The sequence below is a fragment of the Trichomonas vaginalis genome, chromosome IV (assembly GCF_026262505.1).
Source record: "Trichomonas vaginalis G3 chromosome IV, whole genome shotgun sequence".
In the NCBI taxonomy this organism is placed as follows: Eukaryota; Parabasalia; order Trichomonadida; family Trichomonadidae; genus Trichomonas; species Trichomonas vaginalis.
The window spans coordinates 3,127,097-3,148,747 of record NC_067206.1 but is presented as its reverse complement, the minus strand read 5'-3'; the positions used below and the strand labels follow the sequence as shown (position 1 = coordinate 3,148,747).

The 21,651-nt window shown below is 34.4% G+C and overlaps 7 protein-coding genes and 6 pseudogenes across 13 annotated transcripts, besides 5 other annotated features; 6 read left to right on the top strand and 7 right to left on the bottom strand.

The window, feature by feature from the left end:
• Nucleotides 1–5: 5 nt before the first annotated feature.
• Nucleotides 6–780, bottom strand: TVAGG3_0019130 (annotated as a pseudogene). The gene has a single exon. A coding segment is annotated over exon 1 (775 nt).
• A 72-nt stretch (nucleotides 781–852) lies between these two features.
• TVAGG3_0019120 lies at nucleotides 853–1,360 on the top strand (annotated as a pseudogene). The gene has a single exon. A coding segment is annotated over exon 1 (508 nt).
• A 797-nt stretch (nucleotides 1,361–2,157) lies between these two features.
• Nucleotides 2,158–7,996: a mobile genetic element.
• TVAGG3_0019110 (phage tail repeat-like family) lies at nucleotides 2,179–2,601 on the top strand (the record flags this gene model as incomplete). The annotated part of the gene is made up of 1 exon (XM_051220090.1): nucleotides 2,179–2,601. One exon carries the CDS (start codon nucleotides 2,179–2,181, stop codon nucleotides 2,599–2,601), a length of 423 nt encoding a protein of 140 aa, XP_051105076.1.
• TVAGG3_0019100 lies at nucleotides 3,059–3,463 on the bottom strand (annotated as a pseudogene). Its single transcript has one exon. A coding segment is annotated over exon 1 (405 nt).
• Nucleotides 3,576–3,977, top strand: TVAGG3_0019090 (uncharacterized protein; the record flags this gene model as incomplete). Its single annotated transcript, XM_051220089.1, has 1 exon — nucleotides 3,576–3,977. One exon carries the CDS (start codon nucleotides 3,576–3,578, stop codon nucleotides 3,975–3,977), a length of 402 nt encoding a protein of 133 aa, XP_051105075.1.
• TVAGG3_0019080 (uncharacterized protein) lies at nucleotides 3,997–4,149 on the top strand (the record flags this gene model as incomplete). Its single annotated transcript, XM_051220088.1, has 1 exon — nucleotides 3,997–4,149. One exon carries the CDS (start codon nucleotides 3,997–3,999, stop codon nucleotides 4,147–4,149), a length of 153 nt encoding a protein of 50 aa, XP_051105074.1.
• Nucleotides 7,076–7,936, top strand: TVAGG3_0019070 (uncharacterized protein; the record flags this gene model as incomplete). Its single annotated transcript, XM_051220087.1, has 1 exon — nucleotides 7,076–7,936. The coding sequence occupies one exon, from the start codon at nucleotides 7,076–7,078 to the stop codon at nucleotides 7,934–7,936; it is 861 nt and encodes a 286-aa protein (XP_051105073.1).
• Nucleotides 7,997–8,078: 82 nt separating the features above from the next.
• On the bottom strand, nucleotides 8,079–8,453 carry TVAGG3_0019050 (uncharacterized protein; the record flags this gene model as incomplete). The annotated part of the gene is made up of 1 exon (XM_051220086.1): nucleotides 8,079–8,453. The coding sequence occupies one exon, from the start codon at nucleotides 8,451–8,453 to the stop codon at nucleotides 8,079–8,081; it is 375 nt and encodes a 124-aa protein (XP_051105072.1).
• Nucleotides 8,454–9,073: 620 nt separating this feature from the next.
• Nucleotides 9,074–9,189: a mobile genetic element.
• A 408-nt stretch (nucleotides 9,190–9,597) lies between these two features.
• On the top strand, nucleotides 9,598–9,936 carry TVAGG3_0019030 (uncharacterized protein; the record flags this gene model as incomplete). The annotated part of the gene is made up of 1 exon (XM_051220085.1): nucleotides 9,598–9,936. One exon carries the CDS (start codon nucleotides 9,598–9,600, stop codon nucleotides 9,934–9,936), a length of 339 nt encoding a protein of 112 aa, XP_051105071.1.
• A 1,251-nt stretch (nucleotides 9,937–11,187) lies between these two features.
• Nucleotides 11,188–18,128: a mobile genetic element.
• TVAGG3_0019020 lies at nucleotides 12,903–13,787 on the bottom strand (annotated as a pseudogene). Its single transcript has one exon. A coding segment is annotated over exon 1 (885 nt).
• On the bottom strand, nucleotides 14,669–15,253 carry TVAGG3_0019010 (annotated as a pseudogene). Its single transcript has one exon. A coding segment is annotated over exon 1 (585 nt).
• On the bottom strand, nucleotides 15,273–15,425 carry TVAGG3_0019000 (uncharacterized protein; the record flags this gene model as incomplete). The annotated part of the gene is made up of 1 exon (XM_051220084.1): nucleotides 15,273–15,425. One exon carries the CDS (start codon nucleotides 15,423–15,425, stop codon nucleotides 15,273–15,275), a length of 153 nt encoding a protein of 50 aa, XP_051105070.1.
• Nucleotides 16,822–17,687, bottom strand: TVAGG3_0018990 (annotated as a pseudogene). The gene has a single exon. A coding segment is annotated over exon 1 (866 nt).
• Nucleotides 18,129–21,631: 3,503 nt separating the features above from the next.
• Nucleotides 21,632–21,651: part of a mobile genetic element that runs on past the window's edge.
• Nucleotides 21,632–21,651: part of a terminal%2Cinverted (terminal inverted repeat of Banshee-A3 transposon ID:TVAGG3_0018970) that runs on past the window's edge.

Sequence of the window (21,651 nt, the reverse complement as noted above, 5' to 3'; positions counted from 1 at the left end):
AATTATTCTTTTTCTTCCATCTGTAGTAAACCATACTTGAAAGTCTGAAATACTTCCACTCGGCGGTTCATATAACTTTGTAGGTTTTTCGTAAAAGTCATTTGCCAAGCATAAGAAAGAGTTTTGGGCGCCAGAAAATGAAGCATGAACAATAATAGCATCTTGGTCGAAAATATTTTCATATGTTCCATTAGGGTTTTCGACTTCATAATAGTCCGGGTGTACTGGATATGCTGCAGGCTGATTTAACATCCTCATAAATCTATACCATGCCAAGTTGTTATATTTTGTAGAAATATAAACGTTTTCTCCAAGGTCTTCTATTTTATTGATTTTAACAGTTGCATTTTTCCTGTCATAAATAATATCGAGATGGTATTCTCCTTCGTCAATGTTATACTGGTTTGCATATTCGATATAGATATCGTTTATTTTTTCTTGAAAAGCTTGAAGAGTTGTTTCTAAATTTATAAGCAAACTAACTTGTAAAAGTTTTCCCTGTTCAAATTTCTCATATATACGTTTTTCTTTGTTATAGTATCGAACTTCAAAACCGACCGTAAATGGGAAACCATGTATGGCTTCTGAAATGAACTTTATTCTTCGAAAGCCAATAGCTTTTGTGACAGATGGGTCTCTTAGCCATCTTAATGGGTAGTCAAAACGATAGCCTTCATGCTTTACGGTATCTGTCTCAAACTTTTGACCGACATTAGTAAAAAGTTCATCTAATGGTTTAGTTGTAGCAACTCTAGAATTTTCTTTTTCTATTGGAAGCATATTTTATCTATAATAAAAATGTCAAATGAAACAGCGTCTATGCGAGAAATACAACACAACCGACAACTCATTATGCAAGCTCTAAATAAGAACACAACAAACTTTTCAAACTATTCTAAGATATCTGAAACTTTAAAGGATGGAAACTTAAAACTGACATTAAACCTTATAACAGATGAGTTTCTATTTCAAGACAATAAGAACAATACTGTCTGTATAAATCCAACAAAAGGAACTTTAAACGAGAAACCTATAAATGAACTTCTTTTGAAAGCAGATGTTGACAACAAAGCTGACAAAGAATATGTAGACGATGCAATAGCAAAAGAAGAAGAAAGAGCTAACAATGCTTATGCAACAAAAGAACATACTCATCCTGAACTAGCAGACAAAACATATGTTGACAATAAAATGTCAAGTGAAGTGACAAGAGCTGAAAACGAATATTCTAAAAAGACTCATATACATTATATTAACCAAAAACCAAGTCTTAAGGAAACATTAGAGACAAAAGCAGATAAGACTCATACACATTCTATATCTGATATTACAAACTTACAAGAAACCTTAAACAGGAAAAGTGACGTTGGACATACACATACCATTGCAAATATTACAAACTTACAAGAAACCTTAAACAGGAAAAGTGACGTTGGACATACACATACCATTGCAAATATTACAAACTTACAAGAAACCTTAAACAGGAAAAGTGACGTTGGACATACACATACATCTTCTGAAATAACAGACTTAAACGTTAGCCTTGAAAATAAAGCAGATAAAACATATGTCAATGAAATATACCAAAGTTTGATAGGAACAAAAAATATTGAAACTATTGTTGGTGACTTTTCTGTCAATGAAGAAAATAAATATTTTAGATGGCAGTTGGTACAGTCCTTAGAAAATGGTACACGGTATAAACTCATTCCGAAAAATAACAATGAAATGTATGTAAGCTATAAAAAGAATGATGGTACACAAGTTAAAGTTCCATTAGACAACAACTGCTACTTAAACTTATATGGAGACGAACAAAAGAAATATTTAAGAGTTTATGAAATGACAGATATGACATTGCCTGACCCAGCTCCAGCACCATATTATTATGACTATGGAGATGACGTCAGAACACCACATGTAGATGAACAAAAGCTAACATTATATTTAGATTATTATAGATATAAAAGATATAATGCAATAGAAAAAACGAGAATAGTATATTATTATACAGATGACAGAAATAAATATTATAGTCAAGATTTTACCCACCCTGAAAACATAAGATTATATTATAAAAAATATTCTGACACAAACCAGAAGAAACCTGAAATAGTTGCACTATATTTTAAGTTCAAAAGAGACAATCCTATAATATCTCATATGTTTGATTTAATGAACCCAGTAGGTTCTATTTATACATCTATGGATGCAAGAGGTCCTCAAGTAATGTTTGGTGTTGGTGCATGGGAACAAATAGTCGACAGGTTTTTGTATTGTGCAAACTCTTCAAAGGAAACAGGTGGAAGTAAAACGATTTCAGGTGAAAATTTACCTGCACACAGTCACTACATAGATTTAAGTACATCTCAAGCAGGTTGGCATAAGCATAGATATTGGGATTGGTCAGGAATGACAAAAGGTAAAGGATATGATGTTAAAGACGACGTTAAGTTTGCTATAAATTGTTACTGGAGTGACACGCAGGGAGAAGGAAACCATACACATTTCGTTTCAGGATATACACAAACAACGGGACAAAGTAAAGAATACATGCCACCTTACATGACAGTTTACGCATGGTATAGAATTGCTTAGTCGTCATTTTCAACTTCTTTAGCATATTCGTCAGGAGTTGTCTTATATTTGTTAGGAACTGTCTTTGAAAGTATACCACCTTGAACTTTGACAAGTTTGAAACGAGGTCTGACAATAGTAGTTTTATCTTCTGCTTGCAGTGTGTACATTTTGCCATGTTTGCCTAAAACTTCATAATATTCTCTTGTATACTTTCTTCTATTTTTACGAACACGAATGTGAGTACCTGTCGAGTTCCCATTGTTGTCATAGTCAATAGTATTTTCATATGGGTCGCGTTTAGGTATTTCTATTTTACTTTGTCACCTTTCTGAAGTTTGAAGCCCGGCATTCTTTCTTGTTTGTCTCTTTTGACTAAATTATTAAATATATAGTCTTTCTCTAAGTCAGGGTTGTTTTTCATTTCTTCGGGGGAGTGGTTTCCCAAACCTTTTTGTTTACGGTTATTGTAAATATTTAAAACTTGTCTCATCTTTGCCATGGAGAAGTGTCTATACTTGTCGTCATATGACATTTCATTTGCTTCACCACCTTGTGGTTGGTTTAAGTCTCTTAACATTTTTATACATCCGTCAATGACACCAAGAGCAGAATGGTTTTGGTCGACAATGAAATATTGGTTTACATTTTTTGAACGCAGATAGTTTTTTACATCATCTGATTTGAAAGAACTTTCACAGTCAGATGTCAGTTTTGTTGGATGGTATTTGTCAACGAATATTGTCAAAGCAGTTTTCACATCTAAAATATTTTTGGACCATAATGGTATGGCTTCACAGTATCTTGTGTTTTGACCAACAAATATTAACCAGTATGGAGGTCCATCTGTTCTAACTCTCGGAATGTTTTCCAAGATATCCATAAAACCAAGCATTTGGTGTTGAACTAAAGATTTTTATCATGAGTGCTTTTTTTGTTGCCTTAGAAACATAGGGGTCCTTGTTTGGATTCGTCATTTTTTTAACCCATAAGAAATGGGTTTATTTGGCGCATTAGCAGGAGTTGCATCCAGATTTTTGCCCGCAGTGGGAACAATAGCCAGAGGTGTATTTGGAGTTGGAAGGAAGATTTTGAGTACATTAGGTATACTTAAAGAGAAAGCACAACCTATTATACAAACTGTACAGAAAGGTTGGGATGTAGCACGAGATGCAACAAATCTTATTCCAAATCCTGAAACAAGAGGAAAAGTTCAAGGATGGATGGACAATGTAGGAAGACAAGCAGGAAACTATTATAACAAAGCAAATGACTACTATAACCAAGCAGGACACTATATGGACCAAGGTGAAAGATTCTTTAACAGAGGATATAACCATGCACAACAGTGGGTAAACAATAACCAACCTCAACCGCCTCAAACGTGGGGAATGTAAAGTTTTTTATTGAGATGAAATGAACAATGCAGCATTGAGACAAATAAGTTCAAGATGGATTTGTCGGCTTCCAGCAGTTACACCACGTGTTTGTCAAGTTCTTCCTATACCTCAGGAAGTTTTAGACCGACTTAAAAAACCTAAACAACCAGTTGAAAACAAACCAAACTAAATTTTTTTACTGAGATGAAATGACCGAAGAAGTTGAAACGGTAGATTTGACACCACAAACAAAAAGTTCAGAACCATTGTCAAAACCTGTCAAAGAACTTACAGATGAAGAGAAAAATTCAATAATAGAAAGTGCCAGGTCTGGAAATACAAACCCTAACTATAAAGTCACTTTTCATAAAAATGGAACGGCTAGTATCTCAAAAAAAGAAACAGACTCTCACAAATAAAATATTGAAGTCTGAAGGAGCTTTCGAGACAACAGATGAAAAGTTTACTTCACTGACCAACAGTTCATTATAGAACATCTCATTGACTTAGAGTCGAAATATTCTAAACTTTACAACAAACACAAAAAGTTGAAAGGAAAACAAAAACAAATGGCATATATATTTATGAAGATGTTGACGACACAACTGTTCCTGCAAGTGAAGTAAAGTCAGAGGAACCGAAAAGTGACGAAAAACCGATAGAAGAAGAAAAACCAAAAACTGAAGATAAACCAAAACCAAAGTTTAGTTTCCAAACTAAACCAAGTCAACCTTCATTAGCTGGTATGGGTTGGCGTCAAAGACTTATGGCAGCAGGCGGTTATGTAAAGTAAAGAAAAAAATATTTTTTATTTTTATAAAAATGCCCCCATATAGAATGGATAGAAAGTCTGCTAGAATAAAAGCAGAGTTACAAAGATATGGTTGGAGAGTTTCGAAGAATTTTAAATATAGGAAGGGAAGACCCATAAAAGTCTATGACAAATTGTCTGGTCTTCGCTACGAAATGGATTCGGAAACAGCACGTGCCAATTATCCAAACAGACTAGAGAGGTTAGAAGAAGAACGTCTTATGGACATGCCTTTCGATGTTAGTGAACCTCAAGTTGAAGGACACGACGGCTTTGCCAGATTCTACTGGAAACATGACGAACAATTGCATCCTTTGAGAAGGAAAAAAGGAAAAAGTGAAGACGCACATGCTCCCATGGAAAGAACAAGATATGCATATGAAAAGTATCGTGAAGTTAGAAGTCAAATTACATCTGGTCGAACCTTTACAGTAAACTTTGACGAAGGAAAGAACAAAGAAGGCTTCATGGGTGTACTTGCTGCAATTCAAGACGGAAATAAGAAAGGACACAATCTCAGATTGACCATAACAGATTTGGATGGTACATTTACTATGCACATGGCAATGAACAAACAGCCGCAAAACTTCTTGACGCTTTCAAGACTACAAAGAGAGAACAAATGGTTGACTCCGACTCAGACATTTTGAATGCAATTGAAGGAATTGCAAGTGTCAAGTTCGAATGGTACCAACCTAACCCTCAAGCAGTCAGACAACATGCTGGATACTTCCCCTTCATAAATAAGTCTGACATTGACTTGACAAGGTATGGAATTTACAATTCAATTGAAACAATTGTCAATGAACCTTGTATTCTTACATGTCTCAGGAACTCTGGTCTTGTTACAGATGAAAAGATGAAGTATCTTGAGTCATGTGTGAAGACAAGGTACATTCTCAGAGGTCAATTGGCAAAAATTGCACCGTTGGCAAATGTCAATATCCGAGTCAACATACCTACAGCTAAAGGTTCTTCACATGACGACTATGTTGTTGAGTTCAATTTACCATGGTTGAAGATTATAATTGTCCATAACCACTTCATGTTGAACGAAAGTCTTACAAACCCATTGTTCGGAAAAGGCAAGTGCAACATTGTCAGAGCTGTAAACATTCTTTTCGAGAAAGGTTTGTTGGAACCAATTCCAAATGACAAGCTTACAGAAAGTTTTGTACCAAAAGACGAAACAAACTTTTCATTGTTAGCAAGACCAAAAGTTGTTCCAGACAAAGTTCTAGTACAAAAGAAGTACACAGTTCCACAAGGGTTGGTATGTTCGGATACCAACCTGAACCAGAAGAACTTCCAATGAGGTTGCAAGAACTTCAAGATGCTAAAACAAACTTCCATTGAGACATCCAATTGACGTCAAATTGTATTGGAGAGCATCTGAGTTAGGTCAGAAGGTTTTATATGAAACAGGTTGCTTCGACGATGTTTATGAGATAACAGGAGAAGTTTCTCAGAAGATAAGAGACTCACTTGAATTTCCACAAACTGGACCAATTGGTTGCGACAAGTTCGACTCAAACGAAAAGATATACTATGTCGACCTTAACGCTGCATACATGAGGTTTGTCCAATATATTCCGACTGGAATTCCAAACGAAGATGGTGAGTTCCCGGGAAGGAACTATACAGTTGGAAAAGTCATACAACAACTGTATGATATTAGGAAAGCTTCAAACCCCAAACTTGCAATGACACTCAAATTGCTTATGAATTCGACATGGGGATATTCCATTAAGAAACCTCAAGAGATGAAGAGTAAACATTATGAGAAGGTCGACAACTTTGTTGAAAGGTTTTCTCCTTTTGTTTTGAAGTACGAATTCACTCAAGGTCAAAGTGGCTTAGTAACCACATTAAAACCTATTGTCGAACATTGGTCTTACCCTCAGTTCGCAAAGGCAGTCCTTGACAACTACAACAAATTCTTCTCCGAAGTCAAATCGAAAGTTGTGGTTTACTATGAGAACATTGACGCACTCATGACGAACGAAGAAGGGTACAACAAACTCATTGAAATGGGTTTAGTCGGTGAAAAGATGGGCTGTTTTAAGCTAGATAAGGTATTTTCCGAAGTTCATGTAATATCGAAAAGGAAATATTGGGGCATACTTGAAGACGGCACAGAAATAAAACATTGCATGAAGTAAAAAATTTTTATTTGAAATGTACGCTGAGTTTGCTTATGTAAACACTAGAGATACAGATGGAAAATACGTTCAAATACTTCTTAACAAATTCAAGAAGCTATATGGCATACCATTTTAAAACAATATATTTTTACATATATTAAATGCTTCAGGTTGAAAAACAAAGAACAAAAGTAGCAGATACAAAACCGTTAGACTATATCTTTACAAATGCTGGTAGGACTATTTCAGATGAAGAAATTTCATCCCGAGCATACAGGTTTGACTATCCAATTCGTTGGCTTCAAAGTCCTTCAGATGCAAAGGCAATAGGATTTAGAAGAGTTTTGTTTTCAAATAGAACTAACGCATTTATGTTCGCAGTATATTTTCATGGGCAGTATAAAGGTCCTGATGGTCTAATAGACAAATTTGACGAAATGAGAATCTTTACAGTTCGTTCAGACGAAAGTCTTGAGAAAACTCTAAATGACTTTCAAACTCAAATGAACAAATATTATTGGGAATTTCAAGAAAAATACGACTCTTTACTAAATGGAACATACTATCTGAAACTAGAATATGACAAGATGAACTCCACCGTTTCATTTCAAAAGATTGAAATTAACCCTCCAAGAGATACAGAGTTTTTATTTTGGAAAGTAGACAAACGTTCTTGGGCACAATTTCTTCGGTTACTAAACCAGAACGAACCATTACCACCAGATGGTCCATTTAAATTTATACTTCCACCAGCAGATTTGACAGTTTATAGAAACGTGTTTGACCCTCAAAATGTTATGTGTCATGCAAGTTTCAGTTCAAGCAACAATAGTTTTCTATGTATTGGTAAGGACCTTTATGACTTTGCTTCTAAATTCTACGAACCACCTAGTAACAGTTTCTCTGACTTTCAAGTTTGGTTCACAACAAATGGTGTGCAACATATTATTCCATTGTACTATGACTTTTATCTCGAATTGTCTTTCATATATAACTACGGAAAAGTGCTGAAAAAGTATTGAAAAATAATGTTTATGTTAGCATGTTAGATCTAACACGTTTTCTAACCACTTTTCTAACATCGTAGAAAACTCATGAAAACAATTTATTTTTGACACTTTCACAAAAAACATAAAAAAATGTTTTTACTCTAAACGTTAAGGTTTACTGAACTGGTTGGATGTCGCCTTCACAGGTTATGTAGAATGGTTGACCAGAGAAGTGGAACAGTGCTCTGAGAATTTGTATAATTCGTGGAATTGGACTCTCTCTGTTTGGAAGTTGTATCCATGGGCGCTTTGCAAAGAACTTTATAATGGCTTCCTTCTTTGCTTGCTTTATGCCATCGTAGGCTGTCCCGTCTGGTACCTCAATTGGAATTCCAGTCGAAGTCTCGAGATTCAAGGCAGCCCTTCCAGAAATAGTGGTGAACTTGACCTTGGGCTTCATGACCTTGCGCAAGTAGTCTTTTACGCAGTCGTTAATTTCAATTAGGTAAACTGCCTCGTCAAATCCTTCTGGCATTCCGAGTCCTTCCATCCGACAGGAAAATATTTTCCCGACAACTGGAAAAAATTTTCCTTCCGACAGAAAAAATTTTTCCTTCCGACAGGAAGAACTCTTCCAGTTGTCCGTCCGTAAACCATTCAAATTTTCGAAAATTGAGAACTTTTTGGTCGAACTTCAGAAAAAGTTCTTCCTTCCGACAGGAAAAGTTTTTCCTTCCAACAGAAAAAGTTCTTCTGTTGCATGCTAAGATCAGTCATAATGTAAACCTCTCAATTTTATTGTCGTGGGAAGTATCTCAATTCCTTCAAAAAAATTGAAAAACTATTTAATTTTAAAAATATAATACTTTTAATTAGTTAATTAATTGGAGATATTTTTAAAAAATCACTTTTGATAATTACTTTTGAGACTTTTAATTAAAAAAAATATATTCAAAAATATCCAGGATATCAGAGGGAATTGTTCCTTATGAGGTATATAGTTTATGATGTATACCTCATAAGGAACAATTCCCTCCTTAAAACGAGAAAACTTGTTCGAAATTGTTTATCATTTCGAACAAAGTTTTCTCGTTTTAATAAGAAACTAAGGCTATGAGGCACTGATTATATATTAGTGCCTCACAAGCCTTTAGTTTCTAATAGATAGCTGGGAAACTTTCTCCAAAATGATAAGTTATTCAGAGAAAGTGTTCCCAGCTATCAAGAGGGAATTGTTCCTTATGGTATATAGTTATGATGTATACCTCATACGGAACAATTCCCTCCTTAAAATCGTTAGACATTTTTATACTTATAATCAACCATTCAAATCATATTCCTCTGAAAAGTTATTTTATTAAAAATTTAGAAATTTTAAATAAATATAGATTGAATTTCATACAATACCTATATATTTTCAATAATGGAATTTGAAAACCATTCTCAAAAGTTCTCAGAAAACCTTTTTTTCATTAATTTTAAGAAAATCGAGATTAAATTAAGTGATAAATTCGTTTGACACTACTTTAATTTTAAATTCAAAAAATTAATGTGCTTCTTAAAATGACTCAAAAAAATTTTATTATAAAATAATATATAATATTAAAAATCCCACAACATTTTTTACTTTACCATTAATCGTACTTCCTCGACGATTAATTTCCACTCAATTTCTATCGTTGACCGAACTTAGCATGCAACACTTCCTTCCGACAGGAAAAGTTCTTCCTTCCGACAGGAAAAGTTCTTCCTTCCGACAGGACACAAACGAATGTCCGACGTCCCTCTTCCTGAACGCCTTCCAAAGCCAGAGGAACCTAAAGAACCATAACAGTCCCCTCAGTTCCAGCAAGTACCTCCGAATTACTACCAATTTCCACCTCAAGGTTACTACCCACCACAAGGCTTCCCGAACTACCCTCCTCAGCCTATGCCTTACTGCCCCAACCCTTGGTTGTTCCAGCAAGCTCCACCCCAGCAATTCCAATCTCAATCCAAATCGAAGAGAGACCAAGAGTTCGAAGAAGGTCTGAACCGCTTACGCAAAGAGTATGCTACAGCTCCAATTGAGAGAAAGTTGTTCCCGGACCAAAAAATATAATTTAGGTGAAGAGGTGAGATCTCACCCGTTTTTTCACCTGTTTTCTCACCCTCTTGAATTTTCATGAATTTCCTTAAGATAGAAAAAATAAAGTTAGTTTTATTTTATTTATTTTTTTATTTTGTATAAAAGATATGATTTCAGGGATTTTTTTGACGAAGTGTTAACCTTCACTTCGTCAAAAATAACAGTTATATAATGAAAAAGTGAAAGTTATTCTTCATTTTTTTGTATAAAAGATATGATTTCAGGGATTTTTTTGACGAAGTGCAAACCTTCACTTCGTCAAAAATAACAGTTATATAATGAAAAAGTGAAAGTTATTCTTCATTTTTTTGTATTTGACGAGAATGTCGGGTAGATGGTTAGATCTAACCTCATTTCTAACCTCTTGAATTTTCATGAATTTCCTTAAGATAGAAAAAATAAAGTTAGTTTTATTTTATTTATTTTTTTTATTTTGTATAAAAGATATGATTTCAACAATCGGCACAACAACAATTCAAACAACAGCACCAAACTCGTTAGTTATGAATCCTACGTCAATGTTAGTAGAGATGAAAAGCTTTATTCCTTCTTCATATACTTTTGAAACAGAAATCCAGAAGATAAAGCAAGAACTTTTAACAAGTAATTTAGACTGTACCGCACAGGATGAAGAAAATGAAGAATATCTTTATGAAATGCAGGACATTATTGACCATTTGCCTAAACTACCTGAAATCCAACAACAAAAACTCACTATTCCTGAATTTGACGAAATTGAAGTCAAACCAACTGACTCAGTAGAAATAAAGAAGTTCATACGAAAGGTAAATTATGAATTCCTTGGTTTTCATTGCAACCATAAGGTTATGGACAAAGATTGCGACATGGTTTATAAAAATGTTTCTGACATATATAAATCTGGGGAGTTTAAGACATACGACAACTTTGTTTCATTAGTTGCAGAATGTGTATGGCAGATAAGAGATAAAGATAGAAGAGGCAAAGTATGGAACAAACAAATAAGACCCGCTATGTTTGAGATGAAGAGAGCAATTGACGCTTTAGTTGTTTTAGCAGGTAAGGTTTCAGAATATAACGCAAAAATGAACCCGCAATGTTCTAAATGTAAAGCAGCAATTAGGAAATATAACTACTCCGTCAAAGAGATAGAAAGAATGAGAAACGACTATGCAGACTTAAAGAAAGAAGCAGAAAGCCAGCAGAAAATAAAATGGACATGTTAGCATTTCTGAACAAAAACTATCCAACTGCTGACGATTTCCTATTATCTGACGTCAAGAAGAAGTATAAAGAAACCTTCGGCATAGTTAAAACATTCGATGTACTAAAAAAGAAATAGAAGCTACAAAAACTGTTTAAAGTCATGAACCATCGCAACATATACCATGTAAAACGCTTATAAATAGTTATGTTAGAAAAGAGGTTAGAAAACGTGTTAGATCTAACATGTTAACATAAACATTATTTTTCAATACTTTTTCAGCACTTTTCCGTATTATATATGAAAGACAATCGAGATAAAAGTCATAGTACAATGGAATAATATGTTGCACACCATTTGTTGTGAACCAAACTTTGAAAGTCAGAGAAACTGTTACTAGGTGGTTCGTAGAATTTAGAAGCAAAGTCATAAAGGTCCTTACCAATAATAGAAAACTATTGTTGCTTGAACTGAAACTTGCATGACACATAACATTTTGAGGGTCAAAACACGTTTCTATAAACTGTCAAATCTGCTGGTGGAAGTATAAATTTAAATGGACCATCTGGTGGTAATGGTTCGTTCTGGTTTAGTAACCGAAGAAATTGTGCCCAAGAACGTTTGTCTACTTTCCAAAATAAAAACTCTGTATCTCTTGGAGGGTTAATTTCAATCTTTTGAAATGAAACGGTGGAGTTCATCTTGTCATATTCTAGTTTCAGATAGTATGTTCCATTTAGTAAAGAGTCGTATTTTTCTTGAAATTCCCAATAATATTTGTTCATTTGAGTTTGAAAGTCATTTAGAGTTTTCTCAAGACTTTCGTCTGAACGAACTGTAAAGATTCTCATTTCGTCAAATTTGTCTATTAGACCATCAGGACCTTTATACTGCCCATGAAAATATACTGCGAACATAAATGCGTTAGTTCTATTTGAAAACAAAACTCTTCTAAATCCTATTGCCTTTTGCATCTGAAAGGACTTTGAAGCCAACGAATTGGATAGTCAAACCTGTATGCTCGGGATGAATTTCTTCATCTGAAATAGTCCTACCAGCATTTGTAAAGATATAGTCTAACGTTTTGTATCTGCTACTTTTGTTCTTTGTTTTTCAACCTGAAGCATTTAATATATGTAAAAATATATTGTTTTAAAATGGTATGCCATATAGCTTCTTGAATTTGTTAAGAAGTATTTGAACGTATTTTCCATCTGTATCTCTAGTGTTTACATAAGCAAACTCAGCGTACATTTCAAATAAAAATTTTTTACTTCATGCAATGTTTTATTTCTGTGCCGTCTTCAAGTATGCCCCAATATTTCCTTTTCGATATTACATGAACTTCGGAAATACCTTATCTAGCTTAAAACAGCCCATCTTTTCACCGACTAAACCCATTTCAATGAGTTTGTTGTACCCTTCTTCGTTCGTCATGAGTGCGTCAATGTTCTCATAGTAAACCACAACTTTCGATTTGACTTCGGAGAAGAATTTGTTGTAGTTGTCAAGGACTGCCTTTGCGAACTAGGGTAAGACCAATGTTCGACAATAGGTTTTAATGTGGTTACTAAGCCACTTTGACCTTGAGTGAATTCGTACTTCAAAACAAAAGGAGAAAACCTTTCAACAAAGTTGTCGACCTTCTCATAATGTTTTACTCTTCATCTCTTGAGGTTTCTTAATGGAATATCCCCATGTCGAATTCATAAGCAATTTGAGTGTCATTGCAAGTTGGGGTTTGAAGCTTTCCTAATATCATACAGTTGTTGTATGACTTTTCCAACTGTATAGTTCCTTCCCGGGAACTCACCATCTTCGTTTGGAATTCCAGTCGGAATATATTGACAAACCTCATGTATGCAGCGTTAAGGTCGACATAGTATATCTTTTCGTTTGAGTCGAACTTGTCGCAACCAATTGGTCCAGTTTGTGGAAATTCAAGTGAGTCTCTTATCTTCTGAGAAACTTCTCCTGTTATCTCATAAACATCGTCGAAGCAACCTGTTTCATATAAAAACCTTCTGACCTAACTCAGATGCTCTCCAATACAATTTGACGTCAATTGGATGTCTCAATGGAAGTTTGTTTATAGCATCTTGAAGTTCTTGCAACCTCATTGGAAGTTCTTCTGGTTCAGGTTGGTATCCGAACATACCAACCCCTTGTGGAACTGTGTACTTCTTTTGTACTAGAACTTTGTCTGGAACAACTTTTGGTCTTGCTAACAATGAAAAGTTTGTTTCGTCTTTTGGTACAAAACTTTCTGTAAGCTTGTCATTTGGAATTGGTTCCAACAAACCTTTCTCGAAAAGAATGTTTACAGCTCTGACAATGTTGCACTTGCCTTTTCCGAACAATGGGTTTGTAAGACTTTCGTTCAACATGAAGTGGTTATGGACAATTATAATCTTCAACCATGGTAAATTGAACTCAACAACATAGTCGTCATGTGAAGAACCTTTAGCTGTAGGTATGTTGACTCGGATATTGACATTTGCCAACGGTGCAATTTTTGCCAATTGACCTCTGAGAATGTACCTTGTCTTCACACATGACTCAAGATACTTCATCTTTTCATCTGTAACAAGACCAGAGTTCCTGAGACATGTAAGAATACAAGGTTCATTGACAATTGTTTCAATTGAATTGTAAATTCCATACCTTGTCAAGTCAATGTCAGACTTATTTATGAAGGGGAAGTATCCAGCATGTTGTCTGACTGCTTGAGGGTTAGGTTGGTACCATTCGAACTTGACACTTGCAATTCCTTCAATTGCATTCAAAATGTCTGAGTCGGAGTCAACCATTTGTTCTCTCTTTGTAGTCTTGAAAGCGTCAAGAAGTTTTGCGGCTGTTTGTTCATTGCCATGTGCATAGTAAATGTGACCATCCAAATCTGTTATGGTCAATCTGAGATTGTGTCCTTTCTTATTTCCGTCTTGAATTGCAGCAAGTACACCCATGAAGCCTTCTTTGTTCTTTCCTTCGTCAAAGTTTACTGTAAAGGTTCGACCAGATGTAATTTGACTTCTAACTTCACGATACTTTTCATATGCAATATCTTGTTCTTTCCATGGGAGCATGTGCGTCTTCACTTTTTCCTTTTTTTCCTTCTCAAAGGATGCAATTGTTCGTCATGTTTCCAGTAGAATCTGGCAAAGCCGTCGTGTCCTTCAACTTGAGGTTCACTAACATCGAAAGGCATGTCCATAAGACGTTCTTCTTCTAACCTCTCTAGTCTGTTTGGATAATTGGCACGTGCTGTTTCCAAATCCATTTCGTAGCGAAGACCAGACAATTTGTCATAGACTTTTATGGGTCTTCCCTTCCTATATTTAAAATTCTTCGAAACTCTCCAACCATATCTTTGTAACTCTGCTTTTATTCTAGCAGACTTTCTATCCATTCTATATGGGGGCATTTTTATAAAAATAAAAAAATATTTTTTTCTTTACTTTACATAACCGCCTGCTGCCATAAGTCTTTGACGCCAACCCATACCAGCTAATGAAGGTTGACTTGGTTTAGTTTGGAAACTAAACTTTGGTTTTGGTTTATCTCAGTTTTTGGTTTTTCTTCTTCTATCGGTTTTTCGTCACTTTTCGGTTCCTCTGACTTTACTTCACTTGCAGGAACAGTTGTGTCGTCAACATCTTCATAAATATCATATGCCATTTGTTTTTGTTTTCCTTTCAACTTTTTGTGTTTGTTGTAAAGTTTAGAATATTTCGACTCTAAGTCAATGAGATGTTCTATAATGAACTGTTGGTCAGTGAAGTAAACTTTTCCATCTGTTGTCTCGAAAGCTCCTTCAGACTTCAATATTTTATTTGTGAGAGTCTGTTTCTTTTTTTGAGATACTAGCCGTTCCATTTTTATGAAAAGTGACTTTATAGTTAGGGTTTGTATTTCCAGACCTGGCACTTTCTATTATTGAATTTTTCTCTTCATCTGTAAGTTCTTTGACAGGTTTTGACAATGGTTCTGAACTTTTTGTTTGTGGTGTCAAATCTACCGTTTCAACTTCTTCGGTCATTTCATCTCAGTAAAAAAATTTAGTTTGGTTTGTTTTCAACTGGTTGTTTAGGTTTTTTAAGTCGGTCTAAAACTTCCTGAGGTATAGGAAGAACTTGACAAACACGTGGTGTAACTGCTGGAAGCCGACAAATCCATCTTGAACTTATTTGTCTCAATGCTGCATTGTTCATTTCATCTCAATAAAAAACTTTACATTCCCCACGTTTGAGGCGGTTGAGGTTGGTTATTGTTTACCCACTGTTGTGCATGGTTATATCCTCTGTTAAAGAATCTTTCACCTTGGTCCATATAGTGTCCTGCTTGGTTATAGTAGTCATTTGCTTTGTTATAATAGTTTTCCTGCTTGTCTTCCTACATTGTCCATCCATCCTTGAACTTTTCCTCTTGTTTCAGGATTTGGAATAAGATTTGTTGCATCTCGTGCTACATCCCAACCTTTCTGTACAGTTTGTATAATAGGTTGTGCTTTCTCTTTAAGTATACCTAATGTACTCAAAATCTTCTTCCAACTCCAAATACACCTCTGGCTATTGTTCCCACTGCGGGCAAAAATCTGGATGCAACTCCTGCTAATGCGCCAAATAAAACCCATTTCTTATGGGTTAAAAAATGACGAATCCAAACAAGGACCCCTATGTTTCTAAGGCAACAAAAAAAGCACTCATGATAAAAATCTTTAGTTCAACACCAAATGCTTGGTTTATGGATATCTTGGAAAACATTCCGAGAGTTAGAACAGATGGACCTCCATACTGGTTAATATTTGTTGGTCAAAACACAAGATACTGTGAAGCCATACCATTATGGTCCAAAAATATTTTAGATGTGAAAACTGCTTTGACAATATTCGTTGACAAATACCATCCACAAAACTGACATCTGACTGTGAAAGTTCTTTCAAATCAGATGATGTAAAAAACTATCTGCGTTCAAAAAAATGTAACCAATATTTCATTGTCGACCAAAACCATTCTGCTCTTTGGTGTCATTGACGGATGTATAAAAATGTTAAGAGACTTAAACCAACCACAAGGTGGTGAAGCAAATGAAATGTCATATGACGACAAGTATAGACACTTCTCCATGGCAAAGATGAGACAAGTTTTAAATATTTACAATAACCGTAAACAAAAAGGTTTGGGAAACCACTCCCCCGAAGAAATGAAAAACAACACTGACTTAGAGAAAGACTATATATTTAATAATTTAGTCAAAAGAGACAAACAAGAAAGAATGCCGGGCTTCAAACTTCAGAAAGGTGACAAAGTAAAAATAGAAATACCTAAACGCGACCCATATGAAAATACTATTGACTATGACAACAATGGGAACTCGACAGGTACTCACATTCGTGTTCGTAAAAATAGAAGAAAGTATACAAGAGAATATTATGAAGTTTTAGGCAAACATGGCAAAATGTACACACTGCAAGCAGAAGATAAAACTACTATTGTCAGACCTCGTTTTCAAACTTGTCAAAGTTCAAGGTGGTATACTTTCAAAGACAGTTCCTAACAAATATAAGACAACTCCTGACGAATATGCTAAAGAAGTTGAAAATGACGACTAAGCAATTCTATACCATGCGTAAACTGTCATGTAAGGTGGCATGTATTCTTTACTTTGTCCCGTTGTTTGTGTATATCCTGAAACGAAATGTGTATGGTTTCCTTCTCCCTGCGTGTCACTCCAGTAACAATTTATAGCAAACTTAACGTCGTCTTTAACATCATATCCTTTACCTTTTGTCATTCCTGACCAATCCCAATATCTATGCTTATGCCAACCTGCTTGAGATGTACTTAAATCTATGTAGTGACTGTGTGCAGGTAAATTTTCACCTGAAATCGTTTTACTTCCACCTGTTTCCTTTGAAGAGTTTGCACAATACAAAAACCTGTCGACTATTTGTTCCCATGCACAACACCAAACATTACTTGAGGACCTCTGCATCCATAGATGTATAAATAGAACCTACTGGGTTCATTAAATCAAACATATGAGATATTATAGGATTGTCTCTTTTGAACTTAAAATATAGTGCAACTATTTCAGGTTTCTTCTGGTTTGTGTCAGAATATTTTTATAATATAATCTTATGTTTTCAGGGTGGGTAAAAATCTTGACTATAATATTTATTTCTGTCATCTGTATAATAATATACTATTCTCGTTTTTCTATTGCATTATATCTTTTATATCTATAATAATCTAAATATAATGTTAGCTTTTGTTCATCTACATGTGGTGTTCTGACGTCATCTCCATAGTCATAATAATATGGTGCTGGAGCTGGGTCAGGCAATGTCATATCTGTCATTTCATAAACTCTTAAATATTTCTTTTTTCGTCTCCATATAAGTTTAAGTAGCAGTTGTTGTCTAATGGAACTTTAACTTGTGTACCATCATTCTTTTTATAGCTTACATACATTTCATTGTTATTTTTCGGAATGAGTTTATACCGTGTACCATTTTCTAAGGACTGTACCAACTGCCATCTAAAATATTTATTTTCTTCATTGACAGAAAAGTCACCAACAATAGTTTCAATATTTTTTGTTCCTATCAAACTTTGGTATATTTCATTGACATATGTTTTATCTGCTTTATTTTCAAGGCTAACGTTTAAGTCTGTTATTTCAGAAGATGTATGTGTATGTCCAACGTCACTTTTCCTGTTTAAGGTTTCTTGTAAGTTTGTAATATTTGCAATGGTATGTGTATGTCCAACGTCACTTTTCCTGTTTAAAGTTAGTTGTAAGTTTGTAATATTTGCAATGGTATGTGTATGTCCAACGTCACTTTTCCTGTTTAAGGTTTCTTGTAAGTTTGTAATATCAGATATAGAATGTGTATGAGTCTTATCTGCTTTTGTCTCTAATGTTTCCTTAAGACTTGGTATTTGGTTAATATAATGTATATGAGTCTTTTTAGAATATTCGTTTTCAGCTCTTGTCACTTCACTTGACATTTTATTGTCAACATATGTTTTGTCTGCTAGTTCAGGATGAGTATGTTCTTTTGTTGCATAAGCATTGTTAGCTCTTTCTTCTTCTTTTGCTATTGCATCGTCTACATATTCTTTGTCAGCTTTGTTGTCAACATCTGCTTTCAAAAGAAGTTCATTTATAGGTTTCTCGTTTAAAGTTCCTTTGTTGGATTTATACAGACAGTATGGTTCTTATTGTCTTGAAACAGAAACTCATCTGTCATTGGGTTTAATGTCAGTTTTAAGTTTCCTTCTTTCAATGACTCAGATATCTTAGAATAGTTTGAAAAGTTTGTTGTGTTCTTATTTAGAGCTTGCATAATGAGTTGTCGGTTGTGTTGTATTTCTCGCATAGACGCTGTTTCATTTGACATTTTTATTCTAGATAAAATATGCTTCCAATAGAAAAAGAAAATTCTAGAGTTGCTACAACTAAACCATTAGATGAACTTTTTACTAATGTCGGTCAAAAGTTTGAGACAGATACCGTAAAGCATGAAGGCTATCGTTTTGACTACCCATTAAGATGGCTAAGAGACCCATCTGTCACAAAAGCTATTGGCTTTCGTAGAATGAAGTTCATTTCAGAAGCCATACATGGTTTCCCATTTACGGTCGGTTTTGAAGTTCGATACTATAACAAAGAAAAACGTATGTATGAGAAATTTGAACAGGGAAAACTTTACAAGTTTAGTTTGCTTATAAATTTAGAAACAACTCTTCAAGCTTTTCAAGAAAAAATAAACGATATCTATATCGAATATGCAAACCAGTAATACATTGACGAAGGAGAATACCATCTCGATATTATTTATGACAGGAAAAATGCAACTGTTAAAAATCAATAAAATAGAAGACCTTGGAGAAAAACGTTTATATTTCTACAAAATATAACACTTGGCATGTATAGATTTATGAGGATGTAAATCAGCCTGCAGCATATCCAGTACACCAGACTTTTATGAAGTCGAAAACCCTAATGGAACATATGAAAATATTTTCGACCAAGATGCTATTATTGTTCATGCTTCATTTTCTGGCGCCCAAAACTCTTTCTTATGCTTGGCAAATGACTTTTACGAAAAAACCTACAAAGTTATATGAACCGCCGAGTGGTAAGTATTTCAGACTTTCAAGTATGGTTTACTACAGATGGAAAAGAAAAAAGAATAATTCCATTATAACCATGCGTTTTACTTAGAACTTAGTTTCATATACAACTACTATCGAACGATAAAAATATAATTTTTTAATACGGTTGAGGTGTTGGATTTGGTTGCCAACTAGACTGTGGTGCAGGTTCAGGCTGTTGTATAACAGGAGCTTGTTCTTCTGGTTCAGGGTCTTTAGGTATAATACCAACGAACTGACCTACTCTTTTACCAATATTTTTGACTCCGTTTCCAAATTCCTCTTCTACGGTTTTTATTCCATTCCATATACCTCTTCCAACTCTTCTGAAGAAGTTTCCAATACTACTGAAGAAAACCCATTTTACTATATGTAAAAATCTAATGTCCACCTAGTCTCTTACGTTTCCTGTTGAGTTCCATAGCATTCTTTAACTGGAGCTCATACATTCTGTTTCTCCTCTGGTAGAAAACATATTCTGGGTCAACTCCTGTGTTCGCGTCATCTGCATAAAAGTTGTTTATATCCCACTTCAGGGTTTGTATAAAACTCTTTCCATCTCATATTTGCATACCATGGTGGCAAACCTAACGCAGCGTCATTTGACATGGCAGTTTGCATTTGTACATCTGTTGGCACTTGACCATAGTTTGCCATTGCAGTTTGTATTCTAACTTCATTTGGAATATTCTCTGGGTTTGGTTGTCCAGGTTGCTGGTGCATTCGCTAAGTTCTGTGCGTCCATTTAATATTAAGATAAAAATATCTCTTACGAGTACATATGCTGAACATTTGCAGGCATTGGTTCATCTTCATATTCTCTGTACTTTTCTGCCACGTCAAATAAATAAATGACAAATGGAAAAAACCTAAAAACAAGTAGTCCTATTTCAAACCACATTTACTTACTAATAAAATTTTTTTGTTATGACACTTTCTCCGGTTTATAGGACCTCTCTCATATTCTATCTTGTCCATATATAAACTCATAGTCATGTATGTCCTCTAACCATCTCATAACGGTTTCCAAAACCACTTTTATCGGATGTAAAGTAAAAGCATGGATGGTTATGTATAACGTCTAAAGTTTCTAAAGAGTCTCTCAAAGTCCAGTCTACTTGGTATTGAAAATCCCATGTGTTATAGAACGGCGGGTCCACTATAAAGAAAACATTTTCCTTGTCTTTATATTTTTCATACAACTCTGTCCAACGACATCTCACAAACTCTATACCCTCAATATATTTTTCTATGTCCTCTTTGAAAACATTTGTATAGTTAAGATATAAAACTTTTGACATAAGTGTTTCAATGTCATGAACTCTTATAGAACCACTATATAATAGTCTAGCAGATATACTATCCCAGTCTATATATTCTGCTTTTTTCAAAACCTCTCTCACAATATTTTTCTTATCTAATGGTATACGTTCCATCTTACCTATAGGTATCTTTTCTTTTAACTCTTTCAATATATTGTTTGTGTCTGGAATATGTTTGAGACGGTCCATATAGTTGTCGAAGTCATTGCATATAATCTTTGAGTCTGGGAATATTGTATGACATAAATGGGATATATAGAAACTTCCACCGAACAAATCTACAAATGTTAGACCATTCGGTAGTTTCTTAAGTTCTCTCAATATAATATCTTTACATCTACTCTTATTTTCAAAGAACGGTAACGGTGGTTTTGTAAAATTCATTTATATATAATAATAAAAATGTTTTTACCCGAAAAAGTGACAGAAAAGTGACAAAGCATGAAAACATATATAATTTGTGAAAAGTGAAACAAAAGTGACATATTAAAAAGTGACACCATTAATATGATGTAAATAACAACGGTTTTGGTTTTGTCACCGGCTGGTCGGCTGGGGTTCGGTCCTCCTCTTGGGTCTTGGGCAAAATTTCTTAGGGGCTAGAAGGGGCGCAGCCCCTGGAAGCCCCACTTACCTGACCTATATTTCATATGGTTTTATGATAGATAAGCATTATATTCCCACTCATTATATTCGTAAATTTTGAGGTTTATCCTTCGCTTTTAAGATCATTGAATTTGATTTTTATATAAAATAGTTATATATTAGAAAATAATATGAGTTTATGTGATATTATTTTTCAGAAGATTTTGTGTTCTTCTTCAAAATTTTATTTTTTTATTAAAAAGAATCTTTACAAAATATACATTTACTTAAATTAATATTTAAAAACGTGCTCTATCAAAAGTTCCAAAAATTCAATATTTTAGCTTTTCTGAGGTGTCACTTTTGAT